The following is a 20,919-nucleotide window of genomic DNA, read 5'->3' on the forward strand; positions in this document are numbered from 1 at the left end:
AGGATCGAGCAATGCCGAGAAATATGCACACGGACGCTGCCTGTCCCCGTGCATCTGTACTAACACAGATGACGCACATCCATCTCTCTCATGTACATATAATGTGAAAAGTTTCGTGTAATCAGGAGTACCTAACACTGGTGCTGAACAAAGGGCCTGACGTAACTGTTGGAAAGCGTTTTCACATTCATCTGTCCAAGGAAGGGGAATTGGAGTGTCTTTTGTCAATAGCGCTAACAGTGGTTTGACTATATGTGAAAACCCCAGTATCCACTGCCTACAAAAGGACGTAAGACCCAAAAATGCTCGAACATCTTTCTGTGTAGAAGGTGTTGGTGTGTCCAGGATGGCTTGGATACGATCTGATGTAAGTGCACGCCCCTCCTTAGACAAAAGGTGGCCTAGGTAGGTCACCTTAGGTCTACAGAATTGCAATTTCTTCTTAGATACCTTATGATTGTGAGAAGCCAAAAAGGAAAGCAAAGACAACGTACAAGTCTCACATTGCTCAGGGGTGTCAGCAGCCAACAAAATATCGTCGACATATTGAATAAGCACTACCCCCTCAAGCAAGACAAAGGAATCCAACTGTCTTTTCAATGCCTGACTGTAGATACTAGGGCTCTCAGTATAGCCCTGTGGAATTCTACAAAATCTATACGATCGATTATTCAAAGTGAAGCCGAAAAGGTAACGGCTATCAGGGTGAATAGGGATCGAAAAGAAGGCGTTCTTCAGGTCGACAACCGAGAATGTTGTCGCTGTTGGTGGGACCAAGGTAAGGAGTGTCGTGATGTCAGAAACAACAGGGTATTGGGGCACCACTATCTTGTTCACCTCCCTCAAATCAATAATAAATCGATATACCCTAGTATCAGTGTCTTTCTTCAAGATTGGTAAAATAGGACTGTTACAAACATTGTATGGGACTTCTTCCACCACCCCCACTCGAATGAGATCCTGCACAATCTGTATGAGCGCCTCCTCACCCTCCTGTGAAATCCTATATTGAGGCAGGCGTGGCAACACAGCTCCCTCCTTTACACTAATGCGAACCGGGGGAATGACCATCTGTCCCACATCAGTGTCTGAAGTAGCCCACAACGTGTGAGGTAAAGAGGCTAATGCAGCACTTTCAGCGACCATACACACTCTCTTTTGCAGGGTAATTGTCATTTAAAATCACGCGTACTCCTTCAGGGGAGCAGCGGATTGTGGCTCTAAAATGTTTCAGCATGTCTAGAACCACAATGTTGTCAGGCGTGTTTGAGGAAAGCAAGAATGGACATGGTGCTGTAAATTTGTCGACATGAAATGCAAGGGGTTGGGATAATGGGCTAAGAGAAGGTGTTCCATCGAACCCTACAGATGTGATCGTTAAGCCAGACAGGGGAGCCCTCGGAACCAATTGTTTAGACAAAGCGCTACGAGTAGCCCCTGTATCAACCAGAAACTGATCAGTAGAACCCAAAACATGTGCTGTAACATAAGGACCCCTCTGATCTACTGGTACTTCAACTGATTCCTCCCCCCATCCTACGCAATCCTATGCATATTGGGAATCATGACTTTCGGGGTGCACATAGTCAGACATCTGATACTGATTTCGTCTATCAAAGGTATTAGACCCTCCTTGTTGTTGCTCCCTAGATTCGAATCTAGCCCTGTCATTTAGGTTACCTCGTGGTCCAGAAAACCCCCCACGATTTCTCCCAAAACCTCTACCCCGTCCCATAGCCCTGTGTTCTCGCGCTAAAGGACACTCATTGGCCCAGTGGCCTCGTTGCTTACAATATGCACATTGATCTTTAGCCAAGTCTGTGCGGTTATATGTAGAATCATAAAAACCCCGACCACCTCTATTATTTCCTCTCTGGGGTGGTCCATACACTTGTGCTAACATAACTTTTGTTTTCAAATCCTTAGATTTCTTATCTTCATTACTTTTTGCTTCTAGTTCCTGACGCTCGTAATACTGAGCCATTGTCAGGAGGGATGCCGGAGTCGAAGTCGTCCAGGAGCTTTCACTTGCTTTCAACCGAGCTGCTACTCCCGGTAATAAATTCGAAACATATTTGTCTACAAACAGATGTCGACCCGTGTCATCCGTCAGAGACTGACCACTGAAATCGTGAAAAGTTTCTTCAAATCGCGTAAAGAAGTCAGAAACTGATTCATCTATCTTTTGCTTGCAAGATGCTAACATAGTCCAGTCAATCTTTTTAGGGGGAATAATCGTCTTTAATTTAATCAAAATAGCAGCAGGGAGGTCTAGAATGAGCTGGGGTGGTTTCTGCGCAGGTTTCCTAGCTCTGTCCTCCTCCTCAATGTCTTCCCATTTAGCTTTAAACGTCACTAAATCATCAATTTTCCGTACTGATCTCCACATGTCAGGGGGTAATATAAGACCAAAGAATAAATCAATGTCAGCTAATGTCATAGTACAAGAATTCAAAGCCCCCTCAACTTCCTCATAAAAGGCAGCAGGATTTTTCCGTGGGTCAGGTAACGCTTTCTTTAAGGCCATAACATCCGCTCTATTCCAAGGAGTATATACCCAATTATAGATAAAATACCCTCGGGCATCAGCTGAATCTTTATCTGAACTAGTACCCGCTCCTTTAGGAGGAACATACAAAGGCGCTGCCTCTCGCATAGGTTTAACATGCACAATATCGACCTTATCTGAAGAAAAGATAGGTGATTGTTTCCCGTCGCCACTCAAACCCGTCTCTTTGTCGTCCACCGTCTTTTGTCGCTTTTCTTCTCGTAACCGAGACGCCTCATCCCGCAATACGAATAACCGTCGAACTGCATCAGCTGCCTGGGAAGGAGAAAAGAGACCTTTACGCAATTCTTTCTTATCTTGTATTATGTCATCAGGTTCAAGAACAGGAGAATATTTTCGAAAAGCCCCGACTACTTCATCAGAAAAGGTTTCAAGAAAATAAATTTTTTCCCTGTCCAGCCATTTTTCAAGAGACAACAACATTTCAGCAAGAGTAATTGTACCCTTAAGAATACGATAAGAAATTTGTCGGAGCTCCGCCATACGATCAGATGTTAGCTTAGACCGCGTGTCTACCTTATCTTTAAATGATCCAGAATCCTCATCTTCCCCTTTCGGAGCAGACGGGCCAGCATACGGAGGCGGAGAACGATCTAGTAATGAAAAATCATCATCAGCATTATTAAGGACAGGATAAAGAGGCCGACGAATGGGATATTGGCCAGATATCTGCAATCTACGTTCCTTTTCCCGTTTTTCTTCCGCATCTTTTTGTTCACGTTGTCTCATTTCTTGCGCCTTCTCACGCACATTCTTCCTCTGCTCTTTCTCAATCAGCGCATGTTCACGTTTCTCACGCTCACGTACTTCTTTCACCCACATTCGCACACTCTCAAACATATCTTGTCTCGCTCGGCGCTTACACAGGCACTGTTCCACATACTCAATTTTGCGCACATCAAACGAACCATACAAAGGCCATCTCAACTCAGGATCCTTCTTGGTATACTTCCTCCACAATGTGCTGTACATTATAGGGGAAAGACCAAACTTAATATACATGTCCCTATTCGGCGTCCCTTCTGGGGGAGCCGGCTGCGATTCTTCAAGACTTAACCGGTTTCCACAGCAGCACCACTTACGTAGTGCGCTAAAAGCAGGCATGCTAGAAATAGTGCGAAATACACAATATTATACAGAAAAATGGCACTTAATCGTTGCGCCGCTCACAACCATATGTTGGAGAAAAATCTCCACATTGCCTACCTATATGTGTTGCAACGCATATATACCCATATTCATAATCATAATATGATCGATCATCCAAACATCTCCATATCCATATCCATATCCATAAGCCACAGCAAGCGTATCCTAAAACTGCCTTGCTAATCACTGGCTACCATAAACACTCACAGTAATTACCATACATTGGTCCTTACCAAGCACGAGCGTCCAGATTCCACTTGCCAAGTTCCACAATTTGTTCAAACAGCTTATCCACAGCAAACCGACAGAAGAGGTCTCAGTCGAAGACCGGCGCCACCCAGATGGTCAGATCGGAAGGAAGGAAGAAATACCTCAGGATGCCAGGACTAAAGACGCCGCTGGCAGTGATCACTTCCCCGGCAGAGTTCCACTCCTTCGTCACGACCAGTCCTTTGAGCCTCCGAGTCGCCGATGAGCCCCACGTGACGGGCGCCAATTGATGAGTTCAGGCCTCAGCAAGGCCCAAAGGTACCGAAAGGGTTCGCCCTTCTGTGTACAAAGTCCTTAGACTTACAAATGAAGTTGGCAAGGAAACTGGAAATACAAAAACATAGTTTAATAAACCTTTAAAGGTGGTGATACAACCTCCACAACACTTCTACAGTATTGTACAGAGTAGCACACTGAATACAAGCACATGGCCCCTTTTATACACAGTGGAAGGGGTTCAGCTTACAGCTTAGACAGAGGTTACAACCACGTAAGGACATTTCCAAATATATCAGTGGGTGGAGCTAACAGTATTTCTAGAACATGGGAGGGCTATGCTAATAAGGAACAACTGTTACTTCTGCTGAGCATGCGCTACACTCTCAAGAAGGACTAATAATAACTGTTGCTAGGTAGAATCCACAGTGTAACTGGCAGAGAGGTAGGACAATCAGAACATTGAGCACATGGCAATGTAGGGCATGAAAATGGTGGACTCGAAATACAAAATGAAATCCCTATACTAGATATTTGGACTGATGCATTATGGCTTCAGCTAATGCTTAATAATACAGCTGTTTTATTTACAACAATACCCTGTGGGAATGTACCAAGATTTGTGCATACTGGATGGGTGTGATCGGCTGTATGTCTGAGGTAATTGGTCAAGATCTGAACCGGGATGCTGGACAGTGTCTACTTAATGAGTGGGGACCGACTAACTTGAGTAGCAAAGAGAAATTATGGATGGCCCTGGGCTTTATGATGCTAAACGTAACATTGCTAGACTGTGGCGAGCGAGGGAGACCCCTGGCTTACAATTATGGAAACAAGACTGGTGTATGTTTAGGGAAAAAGACTATCTATATTTCCAGGGGATGTCCCCAAAAATTGACTCGTATATGGTCGAGGTGGAATGAGTTTTGGGGACACATTTGAGCTTCCCCCATATCCCTCCCCCTTCCCCTCCTGGATGACCCTATACCTGCCGAGTGATGTGAAAATTGAATGCATATAATTGTGCTGCACCTGTACTATTTAGGAAACTGTTTGTGAAAATCGCTATATAATCAGTACCCAAAACTATTGTGATTGTATCTACCTCGCTGTCTTTAATAAAAAGATCACAAAAAAAGAAAGAAAGGCACCCACAAGGACTAAGATCTTGAACTGCTTATATCAATTTAGAGAGGACGACACCCTGCAATTTAAATGTCAATGTCAATGTCAAAAATTCTTATATAGCGCAGCTTATCACCGTGAGGTCTCAAGGCGCTTGCAGCATAAGAAACCAGATGGAGGAGTGACCGTAAAGAAGGGCAGCTTAGACAACAAGGGGGGTCCTACTTGGGAAAAGCCAGGTTTTCAGTGCTTTACGGAATTGCTGGTGCTCCACAATGGAAAGAAGATGAGAGGGCAGCTTATTCCAAAGTGTCGGGGCAAGGTAGGAAAAAGAGCGCTGCCCATACCTAGAGGTGCGCGTGGGGTTGTGTCAGTAAAGACTTATTACTTGACCTTAAGGACCTTTTCGGAACATACCAGTTAAGTTTTTTTTAAGGTAGCGAGGCCCTTTGTTGTACAGTGCGTTGTGGGCCAAGCACAAGATCTTAAATTGGCTTCTTTGCCGGATGGGGAGCCAGTGCAGTTTTTCCAGACACGGCGATGAAGCAGTTCTAGGCGGCATGTCCAGCACTAGTCTGGCCGCGGTATTCTGGAAAGTTTGCAGTTTTGCCAATAGGTCCCCATTCAAGCCGTGGCACAAGGCATTACCGTAATCAAGATGGCTGATGATAAGGCCCTGCACCAAAGGTTTTCTGGCTTCAAGCCATCTGAAGATCTTTCTGAGGCTGCGCATTATGCCGTAGCAGGTACCAGTCACCCTGGCGACATGATTTTTCATAGACAGAGTGCTGTCAATTATAATTCCCAAGTTGCGGACTGCCAGCTTAGGGGTCGGGCATACCCCCAATTCATCAGGCCACCACTCCTGCGTCCAGCATCTCTCTGCCTTCCCGAACAAGATAATTTCTGTCTTGCCCGCGTTCAGTTGGAGTTTGTTCACCCGCATCCAGCTGCTGATCTCGACCATACAGTTTTTAAAACGTGTGCAGGTGCCAGGACACCAGGTGGGGCCATGACGTATTCACAGAGCTGGTCCTTGTGTGCCATTGCACAGACCCACTAAAACAACGGAATTCAAGGTGACATGAACAATCAATCCGAGTCCATCAATATCAGTGTGCAGCTCACACTAATGACTGGGATTCTGCCTAGTTTACAAGCAGGGAATACATCACAGATGTGTTATCCTCGAACAGAAGAAGGGTGGGAGTAAGCAGCCTCAAATCCTAGCACTGAGTTTGCCCCAATGCATCATGGTAATTGCAGTGCATGATAAGACTTCAGTAGTAGTCTTTAATCTTTCACCGTTGTTGGTGCAGACTTTATTGTGTAACTCTATACATGTGATTCTGTATTCATCCCTTCATCAGTAGAGAGCAACAAGTCATTTTGGCGGCGCTGGAAATTCTGCCCAAAGTCTTCTCAGGTCTCTGTACCACGCACAGGGAGCAGGTGCATCAACAAAGGCTCAGTAGCACAAGAGAGCCTTTTCAAACAGGAGGGTGGGAGCACACCACCTCACATACCAGCATGCATGATAACACTTGCTTCAGTAGTAGTCTTTCATTTTTCACCCCTGTTGGTGCAACTTGTGCTGTGTAACACTAAACATGTGTTACTGGACTCATTACTTCACCAGTAGAGAGCAACAAGTCAATTTGGGGGTGCTGGAAATACTGACCAAAGTCTTCTCAGGTCTCTGTACCACTCACTGGGTACAGGTTCATCAACCCAAGCTTGTCAGCTCAGTAGGTATTACAAGCATAATGTAAGCTGCTTCTACTATACTCATTAGTAGGGGAATATCTTACCAAGCAATCATCTACTGCAAATGACACAAGGCAAGAATATTTTGCATACTAAGGGAGCAAATACATGCCTACTATTTCCTCCTTACTTTTCATGATTGAAGGTTCTGTTAGAAATAGGGTATCTAGTTGGCAGAGGTATGCACCCTGACCAAGTAGGAACAACATCTCTAGTCAGGGTAAGTCAGATGCACACCCTAAATTAACCTGTGCGCACCCTCCGATAGCTTGGCACATAGCAGTCAAGATTAACTTAATTTAACTTAGGAGGCAATGTGTAATGTATTTGTGCAACAGTTATTACAGCAAAACAGTGAAAACACCCCAATAAAATAAATAAACCAGGTTAGAAACATCTAGCTTAATTTAATGAGTAAATAAGACCACAACAACAAGACTCCAATAAGTAGAAGAACAATAGTTACTTACCTGTAATCTGTGGTTCTCCAGTATTGGTGTCTTTCATAGATTCACATGCCTGAATCATTCCCCGTCGTTGGAGTGGGAGTCCCACGGTACATAACAAAGCAATAATATGCCATAAATATGTAGTAATACTAATAGAAAATGAACCAGGAAGTAAAGCAGCCAATGCTACAGTAGGCAAAAAACTTCCACATCTATGACTCTCATAGTCATTATGTATAGTCCAAACTACAGCCAATCAGGCGCCAGCACCCACCAGAATGTTCTCCCCAGAGGCTCAGGCTCTCAGATTTTCTCGCAAGGAGTGAAGGTAAACCATAAAAACCTAAAAAGCCTCTGAGGGGAGGTGGGCGGGTTGCATGTTAATCTATGAAAGACACCAATACTGGAGAACCACAGATTACAGGTAAGTAACTATTGTTCTTCTCCAGTATTAGGGGTGTCTTTCATAGATTCACATGCCTGAATCAGAGTAGCTAGCAGTACATATCCTTGCTGAACAGACGCCCATAACGCCAAGCTTGTCCGTTAGTAATGCAAATAACAGTGCAAAGTGAAAATACACATATAGTATAAAGCATAACATAATGCAATCATGGGAATATGTGAAAACATAACATTAGAAGCGTCTGACAGCAGGTGGGAAACAGAGGCTCACCTTAATAAAACAGATTCCGTAGAACAGCTCGACCCACAGAAGTATCAGCCTCGCTGATTGACTCTAGACAGTAATGTCTGGTAAAGGTATGGCGACTAGCCCAAATAGCCGCTTTGCAGATCTGCTGAAGAGGGACTCCAGCAAATAAGGCCGTAGATGAGGAGACCGCTCTTGTAGAGTGCGCTCGGGGCGCAGATGGTAAAGGTCTCCCAGCCTGTGCATGGCAAAAAGCAATGGCAGCAGATATCCATCTTGCAATAGTCTGTTTTGAAACTGCCTGCCCCTTATGAATCGTACCATAGGTAATTAACAACTGGTCAGAAGTGCGTACAGTAGACGTTCTTTGTAGATAGAATTTGTATGTATATGTAAAGCTCTTTCCGCAGGTGTTTGCGGGTCTGGAAAGAACGACTTAAGAACAATAGGTTCGTTCAGATGGAAATCCGAAGGTACTTTCGGGATGTATTTAGGATTTGTGCGAAGTATCACAGAATCACTTGTGAATTGCAGGAAAGGATGATGCACTGTGAAAGCTTGGATATCACTAACCCTCCTGGCGGATGTTAAGGCTAAGAGCAGTGATACTTTCCACGAAAGATACTTCAAGTCGGCTTTATGGATGGGCTCGAATGGGTGACGCATGAGTTGACCTAGGACCACATTCAGATGCCACGAAGGAGGCGGACGGCGTACAGGAGGGAACATTCTAAAGAGGCCTCTAAAGAACTGTTGGATAATCCTTGCTGAGTACAGAGAATCGGACCCATCCTGTCGATATCTGGATATTGCAGCCAGAAACACCTTTAAAGTAGCATGAGACAGACCTGTTCGTGCTAACTGCAAGAAAAAAGGAAGAATTTCCTCAGGTTTTGCTAAAAAAAGGGTGAACCCCTGCTGAACGGCACCAGATGCAGAAGCGCTTCCATTTCAGACTGTACGTCTTGATGGTAGCGGGCGCTCTAGCCCTGGCCAACACCTCTTTACAGTCTTCCGGGATGTTCAGGTGTGCGAACTCACGGTGTTCAGGAGCCAGGCCGCTAATCTCAGAGATGCTGGGTCCGGATCGAAGACTTGTCCTTCCTGAATGCTGAGCAAGTTCGGGATTGGATGTAACTGAATTGGCTTGCTCTCTGACAGTAGGAGGAGCTCTGTAAACCAATACTGGCGCGGCCATCTGGGCGCAATCAGGATGAGTCGGCAAGGTTCCTTCTTCATCTTCCGCAGAACCTTGGGGACTAGTGGAATCGGTGGGAAAGCGTACGCAAACGTCAGAGATCAATTGATGGAGAACGCATTCCCCAGAGAATTCTTGTGGGGGTGCCAGCTTGCGAAGCTCTGGCATTTGCTGTTGGTACTTGTCGCAAATAGATCTAGGTCTGGCCAACCCCAATGATGAAATATGTGTTCCACTGTCTCCTGGTGAAGCTCCCATTCGTGGGTGGTGATCGTTGTTCTGCTGAGTGCGTCCGCTAGGACGTTTTCTGTCCCCGGAACATGCACTGCTTGCAAATGTACATTGTGGTGAAGAGCCCATGTCCATAAATCCTGCGCCTCTTGAGACAGGAGAAGAGATCGAGTTCCCCCCTGCTTGTTGACGTAGTGCATGCTTGTTGTGTTGTCTGTTCGTATCAACACATTGGTGTCCTGAATGATGGCACAAAACGCCTTGAGTGCAAGAAAAATGGCTCTCAGTTCTAAACGGTTGATGTGCCACAGTTTCTGTTGCGCAGTCCATTTGCCGCTGATCGTGAGGCCTTGTAGATGAGCCCCCCAGCCCTCGAGGGATGCATCTGTAGTGATGGTTAGACTTGGTGCTTCTTGAAGGAACGCACAACCCTGACTCAGATGACACCTCTGTGTCCACCAGAAAAGAGACTTCTTCATGAGTGGTGTGATTTGAATGTGGTCCTCGAAAGTGCCCGAAACCTGCTGCCACTGTAAGGTTAGTTCCTCCTGAAGCGGCCTCATTTGAAACCGGCAATTTGGAAGTAATGGAATACAAGCCAATGCCATCCCTAGAAAAGACTTGTACAGTCGGACTGAAACTAACTTTCTTTGCATGAGATCTTGTGCTAGCCGACTTATTTTAATTTGTCTCTCCTTGGAGACGAAAGCTCTGAGTTTTTGAGTGTCCAAAATCGCTCCTAAGAATGCTCTTCTTTGAGACGATTGCATTTGGGATTTGCAGAAATTGATTGTCAGGCCTAGAGATTGAAACAGGTGCAGACACTGTTGAAGGTGACGTTGAACGGTTTCGTGAGAACTGGCCTTTATAAGGCAGTCGTCCAGATATGGGAAAATTTGTATTCCCTCTAGCCGGAGGTGCGCAGCCACTGGAGCTAACACTTTTGTAAATACTCTTGGAGCTGACCGCAGTCCAAAAGGAAGGACCTTGAACTGGTAGTCCCTGCCAGCCACCCTGAAGCGAAGGAATTTCCTGTGGCGAGGTAGGATGGGGATGTGGAAATATGCATCCTGGAGATCTAAAGTGACCATGCAATCTCCTGCTGCTAGAAGATGCAATATTTCCTGAAGAGATAACATCCGGAACGTTAATTTCCTTAGATATTTGTTTAAAGCGCGAAGATCGAGTATCGGGCGCCACTCCTCGTTCTTCTTCCTTATCAGGAAGAACCTGGAGTAAAATCCTAATCCTCTCATCCTCTGAGGAATGCTCTCGATCGCTCCTTTTTGTATCATCATTTTGATTTGGGTAAGCAGCTCCTTCAGGTGAGCTGGAGGCGGTCCTTTTGGCGGTACATTTGGAGGGAATTTTTCGAATTCTAGGGCATGGCCCCTGGCCACAATATCCAGGACCCATTTGTCTGTTGTTATAGACTGCCAGTTGGAGGAAAATTTCGATATTCTTCCGCCAAGTCTTTTGTGAGGGTGGAAAGATGGTGGTGGCAGGTGAAAAGTTTCATTGTCGCTTGTCTTTGCCGCGGTAATTAGTCTTACCCCTGTTCGGGGTGTATTGTGATCTTTTCTGCCCATAAGACTGGTAGCGCTGTGTATGATAGCGCTGGTTACCTTGTCGGTATGTGGATTGTTGTTGGTATCCACCTCTATTGAAGGACGTTCCTCGTCCTCTCGCTCCTCGAAAGGGCGGCTTGCGGAATTGTAGAGTGCCCAAGGATCTGGCTGTTTCAGTATCCTTTTTAATTGTTTGTAATGCTTCCTCCACTTTGGGGCCGAATAAATATTCGCCATCAAATGGCATGTCTAAAACTCTGTTTTGAACCTCTTGCCTGAAAGAAGTGGAATGTAACCATCCCTGTCTACGCAGGACAGCAGCTCCTGCTAATTGACGAAATCCCGTAGATGCGACATCTACAGCTGAATCGATAATCTCTTCAGAGATCCTTTGACCTTCTTGAAGAATTTGGAGTGCTTCAGCCTTGGATTGCTCAGGGAGGAGATCGATAAATGGTGCGATGTCAGACCACATTTGGCGGTCGTACCGACCTAAGATGGCCAATGCATTGGCAGCACGAACAGTTGTTGCAGCCATGGTAGAAACGCATTTTCCAATTGAGTCTAGGCGTCTGCCATCCCTATCCGGCGGCGCCGTAACTGCAGAGGACGGATTTCTGGCTCTCTTCTGAGCAGCCTGGACAATTACTGAGTCAAGTTTTGCCTGTCCAATTAGACATGCAGGCGTTTGTTCTGGAGCTTTATACTTTTTATCAATGCGTGGCAAGACCGGAGGAATGGAAGCCGGCGTTGACATCACCTTAATACCTTCCTTCCAGATGAAATCAACGATGGGTATTGTTTTTATTTGTCGTCTGGGCTGATCCTTGAAATCGTATAAGAAACATTCTTGTTGCATTTGTTCCATCTTTATATGAAAGCGTTCGGTTGCATGCTCCATCAATAAGTGAAAACTCGCTACATCCACCGGAGGGGAGGCCGACGCAGTCTGAGGAGATGTTGAAGGAGATTGTACTTGATAGTCATCCCACTCCGATAAATCATCCACTTCTCCTTCTTCCCTTTGGTATTCATCTTCCAAAGATTGCGGATCTCCTTCCTGAGTAGGTTGTGGGTGTGAAGACGGACACACCGGTGGGAGCACGGTTGGAGGTGCTTCCGAAGTTGGAGTTGCCGGTCCAGAACCTGCTGATTCTGATGGTGGGAACCTCCTATAGTAATCGTCCAGCATAAATTGTAAGTTGGATAGCAAAGCCATAGGCACTTGAGCAACAGGGTTACTCACTGGTGTCGATACATTAACAGGAGATTGAGAATCATCACATTCCTCCTCTTGAAGTTTAATATGCAACTCCGATGGACTAGTAGCTTGTCCAAAAGTATTCTGGACCATCTCATCCTCACTTTCAGTGTCTAAAAGTTGGTCTGGCACTTCAGGGGACACCTTTTGAGGTGAAATACAAAGGGGTGAAAGCTGCATTGCTGTTTCACGTATTTGCCCCGATGCTTGTCGTGGTGTTAAAAACACCGTCGACGGAGACCAAACCTGTAGTGCCGTGCATGATGACAACTGCGGCGGCGTCGGAGGATTCTCTTCCGATGGTTTTGTCGTCGACGGGACACCTTTCGTCGACGGGACACTCTTCGTCGACGAGACACTCTTCGTCGACGGAACACTCGTCGTCGACGGAACACTCTTCGTCGACGGGACACTCTTCGTCGACGGGACACTCTTCGTCGACGGGACACCCTTCATCGACGGAACACTCTTCGTCGACGGGACACTCTTCGTCGACGGGTCACTCTTCGTCGACGGGACACTCTTCGTCGACGGTGTTATTTTCGTCGACGGCGTGGAGCCCGACGACGAGCTCGCCGTCGGCGGTAAAGCCTTTAGAGGTGTCGTCGACGATACAGGCCTCACAGAAACAAATACCATAGTTTGAGACGCCGTCGACGATGACATAACCATACCAGGTTTAGGAGAGGAAATTGTTACCGTCGATGTCACTGTAGTCGTCGTTCTCGTCGACGAGGAAGCTGAAGAGGACATCACAGTAGGTGGAGATGAGGTCTGTGGTAAAATCTTCTCAGATGATTGGGGAAACTTGAGGATTGTCCCCTTTTTTGAAACAGAAGCGCTTTCCGTGCCCTTGGTTGTGGGGACAGTCTTGGATGTTGAAGGCTTATCCAGACCCTTAGCAGGTGGTTTTTTTTTAGTCGGCTTAGCCTTAGGAGATGACATTCCTTCAGGCGCAGGCCTCTTCCTAGAGGCTGAAGTAGAACCAGAGGTAATGCTGCCTACCTCAGAAGCAGGATTAGAAGAATCCTTTAGCCTTTTCAACCACAGAAGTAAACAACCCTCTCTATCCCAGAGAGTCTTTTGAGGCATGGTTCTGCAGATCTTACAGTCAGAGGCCTGGTGATCTGGGTACAGACAATAGATACACTTTTTTATGTGGATCTTTTTCAAAAAGCCGAAGCTTACCACAGCAATCACAGGCTCTAAAGAGAGATTTCTTAGAAGACATCCTTAAAAGTAGATACAAATGAAGTTAGAAGTAAGAAACTGAGCAGAGCTCAGGGAGACTCCCTTTCACACGACGTGCGGTAGAAAATCTGAGAGCCTGAGCCTCTGGAGAGAACATTCTGGTGGGTGCTGGCGCCTGATTGGCTGTAGTTTGGACTATACATAATGACTATGAGAGTCATAGATGTGGAAGTTTTTTGCCTACTGTAGCATTGGCTGCTTTACTTCCTGGTTCATTTTCTATTAGTATTACTACAGATTTATGGCATATTATTGCTTTTTTATGTACCTTGGGACTCCCACTCCGACGACGGGGAATGATTCAGGCATGTGAATCTATGAAAGACACCCCTAATACTGGAGAACTGGAGTTATGATTTTTTAAAGATTTTCTTAAAGTATTGTGCTTAAGATCATGGATCACCAACCGAGCCAATCTGGTCGCGCTGGACCAAGTTAAATCTGAAAGGTCAAGCCTACCGCGACTGCGATGGAGCGCCAGTCAGTTACAGAAGCCACTCTGGCACTCCTGAAACAGTATCTTCTCAGAGCAAACTTGCTGATGTGTCATCTTCAATCCAAAGGATTGGAGGTGATGCATCAGCAGCCTCACAGTCGGGTCCTGCATCATCGTTGAGCTCCGGGTGCATTTTAATCGAACCGCGCTGTCAACGCTGTGGAGTCCTTAAAGTGGCGATGCATCCGCGTCGATTGAGAATGCGTTGGTTCAGACCGGCGCAAAGCGGGCGATACATGAATTTTCACAGAATAGCCAGGAAAATCCACCTCCAAGGGTCCAAGACTGAATTGACAGCATTTAGCAGGGCAGGAATCACAGTTGGCAGAGTCTAGAGGCTGTAGAGGGTTGAAAGAAGTCTTTGATGTGCCTGAGATATCCGAACAGGAGGTAAGCCAGAAAGCCCTTGGAGTTACTTGGTTCTGGAGATGTAGAGATTCAGATCCAGTACTTCTCACCACCAGCCAAGGGGCAGAAGGCAGTAAGACAGGAGTCCAGCAAATTCAGCAAAGTCCAGCAGAGTGTTGGTCCTTTCAGCAGCACAGCAGTCCTTCCTAGCAGAGTGTCCTCAGGTCAGAGCACTTATACCCAGTTTTGCCTTTGAAGTGGGGGGCGACTTCAAAGAGATGAATTTGAAGTCCACATGGTCCCTGCCCTTCCTGCCCCGGCTCCAGACTCACTACAGGGGGGTATGCAGCTCTTTGTGTGGGAACAGACAAAGCCCTTTTTAGGTTCAAGTGTCAGCTCCTCGCTCCCTTCTAGCTCACAAAAGCCCATCAGCCCAAAGCTCAACTGTCACCCACCCTAGACGTGTATTCATTGACAGGCAGAGGCACAGAATAGCTAAAGTAAGCAAATGCCAACTTTCGAAAAGTGGCAGTTTCAGACTTACACTTTTAAATCTGGCTTCACCATAAGTTGTGTCTTTAAATTATGAGTCCAGAGACACCAAACTCCAAATTTCCATCTTGTCCAGAGGTAAATTACACGTATAAAATGGAATAAGGTAACCCCAATGTTATTGTATGGGTAAGATGGGCATTGCAGTAGTGAAAATGAATGTAAGATTATTTTTACTACCTGGACATGTAAAGCTTAAAAGTACATGTCCAACGTTTTAAATACACTGCACCCTGCCCTTGGGGCTGCCTAGGTCCTACCTTAGGTTTAAACTGCACACACAGGCTCTGCACTGGCAGGCCTGAGATGTGCTTAAAGGGCTACTGAACTGGTTGGCCCAATCAGTGCTGCAGACTCACTAGTAGAATTTAATTTACAAGCCCTAAGCAAAGGTAGTGCACTTTACTAGGGACTTATAAGTGAATTAAATAAGCCAATTGGAGATATGCCAATGTTACCTTGTTTTAGGGAAAGAGCACTTTCACTTTAGCACTGATAAGCAGTGTTAAAGGACCCATAATCCTAATGAACAATGAAGTCAGCAAAACAGGAGCTCAGAGGGCAAAAAGTCAGGGGAAACCACAACAAAGATGCCAGGTCTAACAGGTTTGATTTAATGAACATCTACTAAATTTCAGTGGATGATAGCTAAGTTATATATATTTATAATTCAATGTATAAGTAAAAACATAAAGTGCCTGATTCACAAAGGTAATGTTAGACTTTGGGTCTAAGTTTAGACCAAAAGTCTAACTTTACTACTTTTCGGTATTCAAAAAGGTGAGTTTCAAGTAGTATCTTAACGACTATGGAGTTTCCACACTCAGGGTGGAGTTTCCACACTCGGACGGAGATCCACCCCAAATGCAGAGATTCTACCCTAGGTGTGGAGTGGAATCTGCGCACCCTGGCGGAATCTGCGGAAACTCTGCAGTCGTAAAGATACTATTTGTAGCTCACCTTTGTAAATACCAAAAAGTAGTAAAGTTAGACTTTTGGCCCAAACTTAGATCAAACTCTAACTTTACCCTTGGGAATAAGGCCCAAAGACTCTGTGCAACACATCATTTTTGTCTCAGTGGTGACCATTCTTTTATAGATAAGAGTATGGCATGTGACCCTATAGCTGTTGTGTTTTTCAGATTCCGACGCAAAAGGTTAAAGCAAAGGACCCTGCAGGACAAGGCAAATGCTATGGTGGATATCTCAAAGGTACGTCACTGAAAATCTGTGGAAAAGTATGTCAACCTTATTAGTCCACTATCCTGGACTACACCATGTTTACTATTCTATTATTAATACACTACACAAGCCTGTTAATATACATCTCTTATGACATGTAGAACACCTACTATTCTAGTGATAACATTTATGCACCTCTGAAAGTATACGTTTTGTATGCCCAGACGCATATCTACAGACAGCCACTCACAGCTCTATCAATTCACCTCTATATTGTTCTGCCAATGCACCTCTACCTGATTAAGGCTATTCCATTACAGTACCACATACAGCTTTAAACCTTTATCATAGGATGCACTGCAGCACTTCAGATATTTCCTTTCTATCATCCCTACATACTGCTCTGCTAAGCACATGAATCCAGCATTTTAACAGATCAACCATTACCTACTACCTCCAGCACTGCTACTGTATTAGAATATTGACCCATCTTATAACCTGTTAATGTGCCCTCATTATTTAATTTGGTATCAGGGATACATATATTTTCCTATCTGTTGCAAACTGCACTGCAACCATTGTTTCAGAATATACATATATTGGGCTTTGAGTCGTAAGTACTGTCCAAGTAGCATAATTTATGTTATAGCAAGGAATGTGAAGCATTATTATTACGCAAACATCCACAGTAACTGCAGTTTTCTGAATCCATATCATTTTGTGTTTTCTCAGTAATTACATTTCTGTCACAGTATATGATTAGTAGGAAGGGGGATGGGCTCTGAAAGAAAACGGTGTCTGCAGTAACAATCTTTTTGGAGGATACTCTATCTACCTATAGTTTCCTCCCAGGCACGAGACTGGATTCAGAAACTTCACACCTCTCACATCACCAGATAGCTTTGTATTGACGCTGAAAGTCGTGTTTGGTGACATCATCAAAGCCATATAGCGTAGCCATGTTTCTTTCTATCCTTTTTTTCCCACCTTTCAAAGTCAGTGACGAACTTCAAAAGAGTAGCAGCACAGTACCAAAAGCTCCAAGTGTAATCTTATTAACTGTCCATGTAACACATCCATCACATGGAGAGAGGGACAGGTCAGTGAGGAATCTGGAGGTAGATCGAGAATTCTCAATAAAGATCGTTAGAACAGGTAAATAACTTTTTCTTCTGATGGATACTTCTACCTGCAGATTCATCACCTGTAGAATAGATCATAGAGCAATACCCTGCCCTTGGAGGAGGGGCGATGGATGGTTAGACAACGAAATCCTTAAGAACCACTCTGGCAAAATGCCCATCCCTAGCCCTTCAGAATCCAGGGAGTACTACTTGGCAAAACTATGCAAGGACACCCATGTCACAGCCCTGCAAATCTCTGCAATGGGAACACTCCTGGCAAAGGTAGAAGTCATGGGTTTGCTGTAGTTGAATGACCTCTAAGTGCTTCCAGAAGGTTTTTCTTGGCCAAAGAGTAGCAGATTTTGATACATAGGTTTATTTTCTGTACTGTTTTTCCCTTCTTAGCACCACAGTAACCGACAAAGAGCTAGTCATCCTGTCGAATGTCCTTAATGCAGTCAAGATAGTAGTTAACCTCCCACCTAGGCCCCAAACTGATACAACCACTTCTCCCCCCTTTGTGGGATGGGGCGAAGGATAGAAGGTTGGGAGGTTGATGGACTCCCCCAGGTGGAAGGAAGTCACCACTTTTGGCAAAAAAGCTGTCCTGGTTCGCAACACCAATTTGTCTGAATAAGAATAAAAAGAGGTAAAAGGGGTTGGAAACTGTGAGCTTGTAACTAGCTCACCCATTTAGCTAAGGTGATAGCCTCCAAAAACACAGTTTTGAAGTCATCATTCTTAAGGGACAACTATGTAGGGGCTAAACAGAGTCCCCGTAAGAAAAGTCAGGGCTAAACTATGGTCCCACTGGAAAACAATAAAGGGGATTGGGAGGTACATATTAGTTAACCCCTTCAAAAAACGCAAGACAGTGGAGGAATTGAGGGGTGTGGTTTAGCAAGCCAGCATGGCGGTGGCATGAACGGAGATATCCTGGCTCGTCAATCCACCCATGTATACTGCCATTCCTGATTTGGATACTGACAGTTGCAGGGAAGGAGCCCCGGAACTCAAGATACCTCAGAGGGGGCACCTTTGGGGCACAATGGTTCCAGACAGGGGTGCAGATCACCAGCTGCACCCCGGCGACCATAGGTGCAGACAGCCCATCGCTGCACTGCTGCAATGCTGTCTCCCCTCCTAGTCTGCAACTGACGACTAGAGTGGTGGCAGCCCGCTCCCCAATTTGGAGCCATGGTCATTTGGGAGGAGTTCTGAAAAAAGTGGCCTAGGCCCTGAGGCCCTCCCGTCTGGAGTGGGAGGGTCCCCGGCCGTGCAGGAGCTCCGCGTAATCACCAGAATCACCGTCACGTCTTCCTTTGCACTTTTTGGGGGGGGCAGATTTGTATAGTGCAAACTTGACCCAAAGGTATTGGAGCACTTTACATGAGAACCAGTTACGTTACACAAGGACACATTCATTTTTTGGGTGGACACGGGGAGATTAAGTGATTTTCCCAGAATCACAGGATGTGGAGTCGACCCAGAGGCTCGAACCTTGGTCTCCCAGCTCCAAGGTCAGCAGTCTAGCCGTGAGACCACAATCTTTCCCTGCTGAGGAGACAGGTGGACTCTGGGGCCAAGCAGGAGGAGGAAACCTTGGAACTGGGGCGTGGTAAGGATTGTTGTGCAGCCACACCCTTTCCTTTTATGCCTACTACAGAGGCTTGAAACAGCAGCAGAGCCCCCTCTCCAACAGAGAGCCCAGGCCATCTGGGAGGCCCACGCCCCAGTGGAGAGCAGGCTCAGCCAGGGGCCCCGTCAAGGATGGGTGGAGGCCCAGTCGAACACCATCGGACTTCCTGGGTCAGCCGATCAGCCTTTGGCAGCATGCGATCTTGCTTAGTGCGCCCGTCCGGATCACGCCTCACCTTACCCCATTTACAGAGAAGGCAGACTGGGACTATTGTCCTTCCTCCTTATCTACAGTTGGGGACCTGACAGGAAGGAGAACCTCTTGTGCTATCCCTCTGGATATCCCAGGGAATCCGATGATGGCCACAGACTTCCTCAACCCTCCACATGGCAAGCCTTGCTGTGGTCCTCCCGCGGTGCCCATCATGTTACGGGTAGAAGGAACACATTACCAACTGAATGCATTATTGCTGCTCTTGGGGCCTCTGCTGTGCTGGAGCCTAAGGTCCTCCCCCGAGGAGAGGAACTGACCGGGCTGCTCAGGCTGCCTGCCCCCTTGGCCTGTGGGTTGGGTGCCAAGGGGAAACGAGCCTGGTCCTCCAGTGACTCAACACTACACCACCTCATGTAATATATACACTCTAGGGTGCACTAAATAACAACGACCGAATGCGGCTGGCCAGGCCCCACCCCAGGTCCTGCCTGGATAAATTAGACACTCTCTTCCAGGCAATTGAAGCCTCCAGCAATCGTTTGGAGGCCAAGGTGGTGCCTGTGTCTCAGGAGAGTAATCTTCTACGTGCTGATCAGCTCAAACTCACTGAAAGGGTCATGCACGCTAAGAAAGCGATTGCAGAATGGCAGCCTTACATTCCAAAAGCAGCTTTACAACATCAAGGAACAGGTTTGTTTCCTCATAGAGTGTGCAGAGTACGATGCATGGTTAGCTGGGTGAAGTAATGTGAGGGGGTGGGCCTACTGTTGAGCAAAGAGCGCCCCATTATGGTGGACTTTCTGGAGGTCAGGTTCAAAGAACTGATGGACCCTCGGAATCTCATTCAATTCATTCAAAAATCTTTATTCGATTGTAGGTAATACAATCATAAAAGTACAGTTCATAAGTACACATTAAAAAGCATTCCAGACAATTCATTTCATGTAACATGCAAGAGACACAATATACAGTACAAAGAAAGAGATCATAAGGGGGGCACTATAAGTATGAGCAGTGATAAATTAAAAACATAAATTACTGTGTTGTTTAAGAACACCTAAAACATACGCAGCATAATTATCCATCCATACTTTTCCTAAAACAGATGGCTTTCTTTAAAAAGTTACAGGCGAAAAAGGCACAGTCACATTTCAGTAATTGTAGGTAGTAAAGTGCAGGTTTGATTTGTACAAACTTCAGTTTTTTAAGGCACGGTATGAGGTATAGTTTCCGTGGGGTGGAATAATAAGGGCAGATAAAAAGGAAGTGGGCCAGATCTTGAGGAGACTTTCCGTCGCAGCCACAAGCTGGCAGCACTTCACCCCTGTGTGCCCCACTTGGTACCGCCAGTAGGAGATGATATAAATCAAAACGGAACCTTATTAGTAAAAACTGTTCATAACTGGTCATAGGCCATGTCAAATAAGGTTCTATTTGTGGACAGGTTTTTAATAGTAGGTATTTCCTAACACTGTCCTTCTGTATCTCAACCTCTTCTCTGTCAGTACATCTTAACAATAGTAGAGCATTTTTTACCGAGGTAACATCAGATTTTTTAATCGAATTGGGATCAAAAAACAAATCAAGACGGCCAATTGCCGACAAACAATCCCTTATATACTTTACCCACGGGACTCTAAACCTCCCGTCTAACAATAA

The 20,919-nt window shown here is 45.7% G+C and overlaps 1 protein-coding gene across 1 annotated transcript in view; it reads left to right on the top strand.

Moving 5' to 3' along the window:
* KCNN4 (potassium calcium-activated channel subfamily N member 4) overlaps window positions 1-20,919 on the top strand; it is a 610,224-nt gene that overhangs the window by 479,648 nt on the left and 109,657 nt on the right. The window contains exon 7 of the mRNA XM_078655496.1: window positions 16,245-16,314. Within this exon, the coding sequence (XP_078511622.1) occupies window positions 16,245-16,314 (70 nt within the window). The remainder of the gene's footprint in view (window positions 1-16,244; window positions 16,315-20,919) is intronic.

The sequence above is a fragment of the Lissotriton helveticus genome, chromosome 7 (genome assembly GCF_964261635.1).
Source record: "Lissotriton helveticus chromosome 7, aLisHel1.1, whole genome shotgun sequence".
NCBI classification, from domain to species: Eukaryota; Metazoa; Chordata; class Amphibia; order Caudata; family Salamandridae; genus Lissotriton; species Lissotriton helveticus.